This window comes from Cricetulus griseus, chromosome 2 (genome assembly GCF_003668045.3).
Source record: "Cricetulus griseus strain 17A/GY chromosome 2, alternate assembly CriGri-PICRH-1.0, whole genome shotgun sequence".
NCBI classification, from domain to species: Eukaryota; Metazoa; Chordata; class Mammalia; order Rodentia; family Cricetidae; genus Cricetulus; species Cricetulus griseus.
In genome coordinates, this window is record NC_048595.1 from 178,398,724 (window position 1) to 178,408,809 (window position 10,086).

The following is a 10,086-nucleotide window of genomic DNA, read 5'->3' on the forward strand; positions in this document are numbered from 1 at the left end:
CCTGCCTCTTATGATTGCTGGATTGAGTGAGAAAGTATGTGTGATGCTCTGGGCTCCATGCTTGGAATGTAACATGTGTTTTCTATGTGGTCACTACTGTCTTGAAATTGGGAGTTAAAGAAATCTTGGGTTCACTGGGTGGTGGTAGTGCATGCCTTTAATCCCAGCGTTTGGGAGGCAGAGGCAGAGGCAGAGGCAGAGGCAGAGGCAGGCAGATCTCTGAGTTTGAGGCCAGCCTGGTCTACAAAGCAAGTTCCAGGACTGGCTCCAAAGCTACACAGAGAAACCCTATGTTGAAAAACACACACACACATACACACACACACACACACACACACACAGAGAGAGAGAGAGAGAGAGAGAGAGAGAGAGAGAGAGAGAGAGATCTTAGGTCCAACACAAAACAGAAAACCCATTCTATACCATTAGGGATTGCTCAGAAATGTCTTGCTTGACTCTGTGGAACTGGGAAGAGTCCACAGGGTTATAGGAGGAACTGAAGCTCCTCAGCCTGGACCACAGTGTCTTAGAACATGGAGGTACCTTTTCTGGGAGAAAGACAGTGTGCCCAAGGCAACACTTGACTACAGATGGCAAGTGTCAGCTTGTATATTCACACTGTGTGAGTGGAGGGGAGAGACTCCCTGCACACTAGGACAAGGACATGGCCCTGAGGAGGGAGACCAGCTGGTCACTCACCCATGGGTTTTCAACCTCTTCAGGTTTGACCCAAAGAAAGGATTTTGGTGCCAACTGCTTGAAGGAGGAAAAACCAAGTGTCTGGGCAAAAGCAAGGGACGGAAATATCCAGAGATGGACTTGGATGTAAGTGGGGGCTATAGTCCCATGACAGTGGGCTGAGTGGGAGGGGTCCCTCTTGTGGGAGGCCTTTAAACCTTTACTCTTGATTATGGCAGTGGCCTTGGGACCTCTTGCACAGTAGTCATTTCCTAGAGAAGGAAATAGGGTTTGGGCCCTGGAGGTCAGCATTGCTTTTGTCAAGTATGTGTTTATTACCTTTAAGAGAGGGTAGCAGATGCTGTGCATGGCTTCCACACAATAGGAAGCAGAGTCCAAGGCAGGGACTCTGGTGGTCAACACAAGGGTGGCTATAGGATTGGAGTGTAGAGTTAGGGACTCTGCCCCAGGATTTGGACCTAGGAAAGGAAAAACAGGTCACCCTGTCGGGAGAACAGTGCATGAAAGCACATTCAGGAAAGGCCACAGATTGCATCTTGTCTTGTTTTCCTCTTCCCTCTCTTTTTCTAATGGGTTCGACCTTGGGCACTGTGTTTTGGTGCTCCAACATGAGCATTTTCTCTGGAGGCTTCTTTTTGGAAGAAGATTGGGATAAGACAGAGTGTGATGTATGGAGGGGGTCATGTTCATGCTGACATGTCACATCTTCCCACTGTAGTCCCGAGCCTTCCTAAAGGATTACTACCGGGACCACAACATCGAGCTCTCTAAGCTGCTGTATAAGATGGGCCAGACACTGCCCACCTGGCTGCGGGAGGACCTCCAGAACACCAGGTAGCCTCGGCCACCACATCCAGACAGAACGCTTGTGTTAGCAGGGATGTCCTGCCTCACACTGAGCCAGACGGACCTGCCGAGAAGGGCGCTGGGCCCGGCCAGCCAAAAGCAACGAGCAATACTCTGCTAAGGCCCACTGGGGCCTGAAGTCCAGGCAGGTCTGCAAGCGTCTCAGAGCATCCACTGCTGGGTGTGTGGCCTATGGACCTCTCTGTACCAGAGGTCCATTCCGTTCGCAGGTTCCCTGCCTGGGGAGACTACTTCTGTTGGTGGGAGGTCATTCCCTGGTAGGAGGAGTCCTGGAGACTCTCTCCTGTCCCTCACTGTGTTCTACCACTCCTGCCCTTTCCTTTGTTACACCACCCCCTGCTCCAGCAGGGTGTCCCCTCAGTATTAGCTGCCATATTTCCCTGTCCTCCAGACAGTAAGGGAGAAGAGTGCAGCTGGGCCTTTCGCCCAACTAGGGAGAAAGACTGGGCATATCCTTGAGGGTTTTGAGCCAGGCACTGCCAGGGTTTAGCTGGGCGCCCAGATGCACTCATTGGATTGGATGTGAGGGTGGCCATCTTGAGAGGACATATGACCTCTATATTTGGGTTAATATTATCACATCTCATCTCCCCTTTGGGGGAGAGTCTCTTTGGTCCCTATAGTATTCACCTATTGCTCATGGTCTCTTGTAGGCCCTGGGCCACTGCCATGCCACTGGGCCTAGAGACATGGGCCTTAGCCCTGTCCTGTTCACCTGGGTGGGACTATGGTGTTTCCTGTGGTAAAGGCTGAGGCGAGTCAGGAGTCTACCAGTGTCTATGCTCCGTGTATATACATCGTTTTACAGCCACCGCCTCGGCCCAGCAGACATGGCAGAGTTAGCAAGACTGCTGTCCACTGCTTTGCCCAGCAACCTGTGGCCGAGGGTCCCCCGAGACCCCCTTAACCTCCCAAATACTAAGAAGCTAAAGTATTTTAATATTTTGTGTTTTTTTTTCTTGGTGCCAGAGTTTATACCCTGGGTGCTGGGGTCGCACTGTGTTTTATATATATATATATATATATATATAATGTGTATATATATATTATATTTTTTTTGGTTGGGTTTGTTTTTAATTCAGTCATATACAATGGTGGCAAGCCCTAGCCTCAAAGGGTGTCATATCTTAATGCTAGAGAATGAGTTGGAGGGGAAGATGAGTGTTTATGTAAGAGTCTAGGCCTCAGGGAGATGGCTTGAAGGGTCCCTCTTCCCTCTTCTACAGAGGGAGCAGAGATGGTGAGCTGGAAAGGAAGACCAACTCTCTCCAGGAAGTCTGGGTTTACAAGCCTAGTGGCCCTGGGTTGTTTGGGCCACAGGGAAAAAAGCTGGGCTGGGGTGGGAGGCCTGGGGCCCTGAGCTGCCCTCCCCCTCACATGGTGCTAGGTTGGGGCTGACTTGGAGTGGGATGCCCACAGGGACCCACAGAATTGTCTCCAGTCCCTGCAGACACAGGTTCCCTGATTGTTTTCTGCTTGGGTTCTGTTCCTGTCCCCTTTTAACAATGTGAAGTGACCAAGGTTGGGTTGCCTTTCCCTGCCCCCCCTCCCCCAACTGCCAGTTCATTGTTCACCAGGCGTCTAGGACATTCTGGCATCCTGGGCTTGGAAGGGTCCCAAGACAGGCACAGAGTAGGTCCAGAAATGGATGGTGGCCTTGGTCAATGTCACAGAGTTGTTGGAAGCAGTACCAAGAGCTAAATTCAGGCCACTGCTTCTGAGCCCAGTGCTTTCCCAGTACCACACTGCCTCCGAGCCCACCTTCGGGGCCCTCCTGTGTTCCAGGTTCCTGTCTTTCCCTCAGTCACAGCTGTGGTCATTCCAGGACATGGGGACAAACCACTCTTTCCCAGTCAGGTGCCTTTGAGCCTTCCCCTTCCGAGACCTGCACACCACCTTTCCTGCTGTGTTCTCTTGCTTCTGGCATTCATCCATCCTGGTGGCTGTCTTCATTCTGAGCTAGTCTCTCCTTGAGTTCTCCATTGTTGTGGAGAGCGTTGGATGCTCAGGGGAACCTGCATGTGTGGTTTTGGTGTGTAGAGCCATGTCACATCATGTTTCTCATTGGGGTCTTGGAGCTTGTGGATTCTGCTCACTAAACAGTACCTGAGGACAGGGTTGAATATGCTCCAACACCCTGCCTGCAAGCTGGAACCAGACTCAGAGTCAGGTCAGTGTGTGCCCTTAGCCTCACTTCTCACTGTCAGTGAGGATGGCTCTTGTATTCTGAAAGTTACTCTCTGTATAAAACCCTGTGAGAACTGAGGTAAGGTTGTTGGAGAGGCCCTTGTATAGCCTGCACTTCCGTTAGCCTCTGCCTCTGGCCTCAGGTGGAAGCAGGCAGGTTGGAGACCCTGGCAGACAGAGGAGTTACTGTCTGTGGTCTGTTTCTTTCTAAGACCACCGAGACTGCCATCTGCTCTAAGCTTGTAGGTTATTGCTGCTACTCTGTTCCTTCTTGCTACTGGACCCAGATTCTGCCCCATCTTGCAGATATTGGGTCTTAGAAAACAGATATGCTTGATCTAGGATCTCTCAACTAGAGTGTCCACTGATTGACTAGAAGCATTTGGAAAAAAAAAAAAAAGTTGGAGGGAATTCATTTCAATTGTTCAGGCCATTCCCCTGTCCCTTCTGCACTCTCTACCAGCAGCCTTTGCCTTATGGGTGCAGATCACCTGCAACTGCCTCAGTCATTCCAGGTTCTAGAGCTTTCTCTGGGGCCAGCACCTCCGAGAGAATGAAGTTAAAATGGTCCTTTTCACACCCTGACATATGAGCAGCGGGTGCTTCCAGCACCCTGGAGCCCCACAGCCATGTCAGTGGGCAGAGCAAGTTCAGAACTGTCTCAGCCAGTGTTGGGTGGTGAGTGCCAGCCACCTTTATCTGGACTGAAGGAGGTTAGCATTCGCCAGTTTGTCTTCTTTTCTCTGTACGTGTATGTGTTTTTAAAGTGAGTTGCGGGTACATGAGACTGTTATCCCTTGTGTTGCCCTGAGAGGTAAGGGCCTTCTGCCAGACCAGCCAGTGCCACAGCTGAGACAGTAGTCCCAACCCACTAACAGCTGCTGTCTTGTCTGTACCCAAAGGTCTCCCCTACCCCACCCCACCCCTTTGCAATTATACCAGTTTTAGTATTAGATCCAGTCAGGGCAAGAACATAGTATTTTATTTTAAAAGTTTTTCCTCTGCCCATCTGATTAAAAAAAAAAAAGTTTGGTTTTTGTTTGTTTGAGACAAGGTCTCATTATGTAGTCTTGGCTAGCCTGGAATTTGCTATGTAGACCAGGTTAGCCCTGGAACTCATAGAGATCCACTTGACTCTCAAGAGCTGAGATTAAATGTGTGCACTTACCAGGTCCAGTCTAAAATAGTATTTTGTTTGTTTGTTTGTTTTGAGACAGGGTCTCACCATGTAACTCTGGCTGTCCTGGAAATTGCTTTGTGACCCAGCCTGACTTTGAACTCAGAGATCCACCTGCCTCTGCCTCCCAAGCGCTGGGATTAAAGGTGTGCACCATCACTGCCTGTCCCCAAATGGTGTTATTTTTAAGGCCAGAGGGTCTGTTGTCATACAGAAGTTCCACATTCCAGATCCAGTTGTTTCCTCCTAGTCCTTTAGCCCACATGTTTTCAAGGGTAATTTTGCTTTTTGTGCTAATGTGGCATTTCCCTCCTGCCTAAGGTGTGCCTCCTTCTACCACCACCTGTAGCAAGGGCCAAACCAGCTTGGAGGAGGGGAAGGGCTCCCTGAAGAGACAGCGTTACATTGGGAGGGTCTGAGGGCACTGTGGGATGGGGTGACCTGTTGAACTGCCCCAGGGAGGCCAGGCTGGGCACTGTGTTGTCAGAATGAGTGTGTACACCTTGGAGGAGCCAGGCTGCCCCATGCTGAACACAGCATCCATGTTTTTCCATCTCTTTCCTTCTCTGTCTTTGTTTTGGCTTTGTCCCTGCTTCTGTTCTGTGGTTTTCTGATCTTCACTTTCTAGATGGTCCATGTGCACTGGAGCAGGAATAAGACCTCAGATTATGACAGGAAGGGCTAGATGGAAAAATGCCTCCTCTAGCTGAGGTGTGAGAAGAGCACTGGGTACAGGGTGGCCATGTGACAGTCTTCCTCCCAAGGCCCTAGCTTCCCCTTCCATAAAATGAGGAGATGGAAGCTACAGCAAGGGTTTCCACATGTCCATGCAAGAATCAACTGTATGTACTCTGTGTGGAATGAGGTTAGGAGTTTGCCCCTCACCCACTTCCAGGCCTTCCATGCAGTGCTGGGGTCAAGGTTGTCTGGCTCTGGGCTTGATACCCTTGCCAGCTCTGAGCAGGCTGGGCAAAGACTGTGTGTGTCGACTCTGCTGAGGGCCAGTGTGAAGGCCAGGGGAGACTCCCCACAGTGTTTCTGCCTAAGAAGTTCACTTCTCCCTCTTCTCTCCCTGGCCTGGAGGAGGCCACCAGAGGAAAGGGTTTTCTATGACTGAGCTAGCTTTTCTTATGGGCAAGAGGGCTCTTTTTGTAATTTGTGCATGAAATTCATGTTATTTCCTGGGGAGAGAAGAGGGCCAACTGAGTGGGTGGGGGGCACGTTTGGGAGGCAGGCAGAGGTTTTCCTTCCCTGCAGGGGTGGGAAGGGGTTGCAGAGAGCATGCTACCCAGCTCACCTGAAGAGGGCTCTTGAACCAGCCATTTTGGGTTGTGTTAAACGTGGGAACTTTCCTCCATTAATGTACAATCTTGAACTAACTGCTAATAAAATGGGATTCTGTTTGTACATACTGGTCCTGTTTTTGTGTCTGACCTTTGCCTGCTAGGGAAAGTGGAGACAGGAAGGTTTTCATCATGGCCCAAACTTGCTTAGTTTGCATCCTGATTTGGTCAGGACAGAGCATTTCTCCTGCATTCTAAATCAATGCCTTTTCAGGTGCTGTAGAGGCCTGCCCCAGGGCAGCCATGCTGTGTCTCAGATAGGTGACCAAGAGCCCTTGGGCACAGGCTTGTCAGTGCTAGGTGTGCCCATTGTCCCTAGAGGACCCTCAGAGACTAGAGATGTTTCTGCCATTCATTTCTTTTATGATAGGGGACACACCACTTTTACTTTTTGATTGGTGGTTCCCTTGTCTTTTAGGATGTGAAATGAGTTGTATTTAGTGGCCTCACATAGAGAATGTGCCTGGAATACAGATTCCCAAGCCCTGGCTTTAGAGATTGACCTCCAGCAGGTATGGACAAGGCATTTTGAGCAAACTTCTAGGGACTCAGGCTCAGATGGAAGGTTTTATAGGATCCTCACTATCCAAGAATACCTTAGGAGAAATTAGTGGTCCTCAAGTCATCCTCCCCCACTCCCCTTCCAGCTTCTAAGGATATGCCTTGAGAATATCCTAGTGAAGACCAGAGTCTTCCCAGCAGAGAGAGACTGCCCTGACATCTGCAAGGCAGCCGTCAAGACCCAATCCCAGAATCCTCTTGGGAAGTGGTCATTTCAGGTGCCTTGTCAAACCCACTCACCCAGAACTTTGCAAGTAAGATCAAGCAGTGTGTATTCAAGAAACTCCCTGAAGCTCAGAAAGCTTTGGGAACATTAAGTCAAGCTTCCAAGTGTGTGCCAGAGAATGTGCCTCACCCCACCTCGAAAAAGAGGATAGGTGTTCTGGACACACCTGGGAGGAGAAGGGAACCCAGGTTCCAGATGAGCATACCAAGCTCCAACCTGTAGAAACTTCTCGAGTTGGCCAGCAGCAAGTGTAGCATGCATGGGTCATGAGACACCACTGTCCAGAACGGCTGGAGGCTGTGCTGCCAGGAGGAAACACAGAAGGTATGGTGTAGATGTGATGTCTGTGCCTGTGAAGACACAGACTTTCCGAGTCACTTAACAGGAAGGGGCTAAAGGCAGGTGAGCTGTGTTTGGAGCAAGGGTGAGGTTGATTCTGTCTCATCCCTATCTCTCATGCTATTCTGGAATTCTAAGATTCCTTGAAATAGAAAACCCTTGCCCAGCTGTTTGCAGAGTAATCAAGAGTAGTACAAATTATGAGAGGATGAGAATTGTTGTACAATACCAACAGCTCAACTAGTGGAAGTCCATCAGACCCTCTACCCTTGACAGTGAGGCATCCCCTCAGAATTCCAGTTAACCAAGGTTCTGGAGGACACAGTTCCTTGCGAAAGCCTTCGGGTAGTTTTCTAGTTTGGGTTTCTTTTGTTTCAATAAACACCATGACCAAAAGCAACTTGGGAGGAAAGGTTTTATGTCAGACATACTGAGGGAAGCAGGAAAGGAACTTAAAGCAGGAGTCTGGATGCGGGAACTAAAGCAGAGATGACCAAGGAGTGATCTTCCTGGCTTGCTCAGTCTACTTATATGCCCCGAGGCCACTGGCCTAGTTGCAGTACCTACAGCAGGGTAGGCCCTTCCACATCCAACATCAATCAAGACCATGTCCCACAGGCTTGCCTATAGGCCAGTCCGGTAAGGGTATTTTCTCAACCTAGGCTCCTTTCTCAGATGACTCTAGCTTGTCTCCAGTTGACAAGAGAACTAACTGACACAACTGTCCCTTTGAAAACTTGACACAAAAACACATCACTGTTAAGTCATAACCTTTCCTTTCTTGTCCCTAATATGCCATGTTAATATTGCTATCACAATATCAAATATTTCAACATTTAGATGTCTCAGAGTCTTTAAAAGTTCAGTCTCTTTAAAATACCCAAAGTCTCTCTCTCTCAAAAAAAAAAAAAAAAAAAGTTCCCTCTCCTCAGATGACTTTAGCTTGTGTCAGAGTGACAAAGAACTAACAGCACAGGTAGTTCATAAGAGCCAAGTGCCAGGAACAGTCCCCGATAGAGGATCCATGTGGTGTGACAGTCAAGCACTGGGACCTGAGTTTGTGATCCTCAGAACCCATGATTTAAAACAACAAAAAGACCTGGTCATGGTGGCATATGCTTGCAGTTCTAGTAATGGGGAAGCAGACAGGTGGGAGCTTGCAGACCAGCTGCTCTAGCCTACTTGGCCATTAGGCTAATGAGAGACTCCTGCCTTCCCCAAAGAAAAGGTGGCTAGCGGCTGAAGAACGACACCTGGTATTGTGTCTGGGCGTCTGCTACACATGGCATCTGCTACACATTTGCACACATGCACATGAATTACCTCAGCATCCAAGTCTTAGGCAATTTCTTTGTGGCCATTTGTGTAAAAAGAATGTTAGAGTGTTTTCCTTGGGAATATAAATGTGTCTCCTACCAAGACAACCACAGTGGCTGCTTCCAGAGGAAGGAGAGGAAACTTGAAAGAGCGTATTTTTCTAAGGGGACGTTAGCTTCTGCTCAGACATCACTTGTGGAATCAAAACTCTAGCAGAAGCAGGAAAGAGGGGTCTCAAGACAACTTGACTTGGGATGGTGTGTTGGGAGCCGGTGTTGCTTTCCACCTGACCATAAGGCTCCTTCTAGGAAGGGTTCTGCAGGCCCAGGGTACTAATGGAGGACTATGCCATTTGTCCTGAACACTTGCCAAGACCCCCTAGGCTAAGAGCCTGGCTGTGACTGCAAGCAAGCCAGCCCCCTTGGCGTTGGTCCCACTCTCACAGGGACATTAGAACTGTAATCAACAGCATTGAAAAGACTGACATTGTGTGGCTCCTGATGAGATGCCCTGGGGACCTGACTTTCCACCTGTGAAGCCACCGTTGTAGATCCCAAGAGAAAACCAGAGATACCTCTTCATCAAGACAGTTTGCCAAGTAACTATCTGAAAACCTAATAATGGCAAGGCTGCGTAATGGCTCACAGACAACCCCAGAAACAAACCTGGACCATTAAATAATTAGCTATGAAGGACAATCTGTGAATCTGGACTTTTCACTCTAGGGGATAGTGTTCTTTCAAAGTTAAGCTCTCTTATTTAGGCTATTATACTGGTATTTAGGAGTTGGTCATTGTTAAAAGTACATACTGGCTGGGTGTTGGTGGCGCACGCTGTTAATCCCAGCACTCGGGGGGCAGAGGCAGGCGGATCTCTGTGAGTTCGAGGCCAGCCTGGTCTCCAGTGCGAGTGCCAGAATATGCTCCAAAGCTACACAGAGAAACCCTGTCTCGAAAAAAAAAAAAAAACAAAAAAAAAAACAAAAAATAACCAACCAAACAAACAAAAAGTACATACTGAAGCTGGGCATGGTAACTCACGCCTGTAACACCTGCACATTGGAGCTGAGGCAAGAGGATTGCCATGAATTTGAGGCCAGCCTGGGCTAATGGTAAGGACACACTGAAATATTTCGTATTTAGGAGTAACAAGCTGAATTTTGGTCTGTGTGGGGTACGGTCTAGGATGTGCCCACCAGGGGGCACTCTCTGCTCAGTTTCTCGAAGACTTGTGGGCACCTCACCAGATGGGGCTTGTAGTTAATGTGAGCTGCATTACACTAATGCTGATAGGACATTAAAGAAGTAGGAAAATAATAAAAGGAACTTGCCGCGTGCTGGTCAGGCACTCTGCTCCTGGGAGCTGCCCTC

At 49.0% G+C, this 10,086-nt stretch overlaps 1 protein-coding gene across 4 annotated transcripts in view; it reads left to right on the forward strand.

Moving 5' to 3' along the window:
* Nucleotides 1–4,197, forward strand: part of Ndst1 (N-deacetylase and N-sulfotransferase 1) — a 60,274-nt gene extending 56,077 nt beyond the window's left edge. For all 4 annotated transcript variants that reach the window (XM_035440131.1, XM_027402825.2, XM_027402826.2 and 1 more), the window contains 2 exons: nucleotides 723–825; nucleotides 1,418–4,197. In XM_035440131.1, coding sequence (XP_035296022.1) covers nucleotides 723–825; nucleotides 1,418–1,537 — 223 coding nt within the window. In that variant the 3' untranslated portion in view covers nucleotides 1,538–4,197. The remainder of the gene's footprint in view (nucleotides 1–722; nucleotides 826–1,417) is intronic.
* The last annotated feature ends 5,889 nt before the right edge of the window (nucleotides 4,198–10,086 follow it).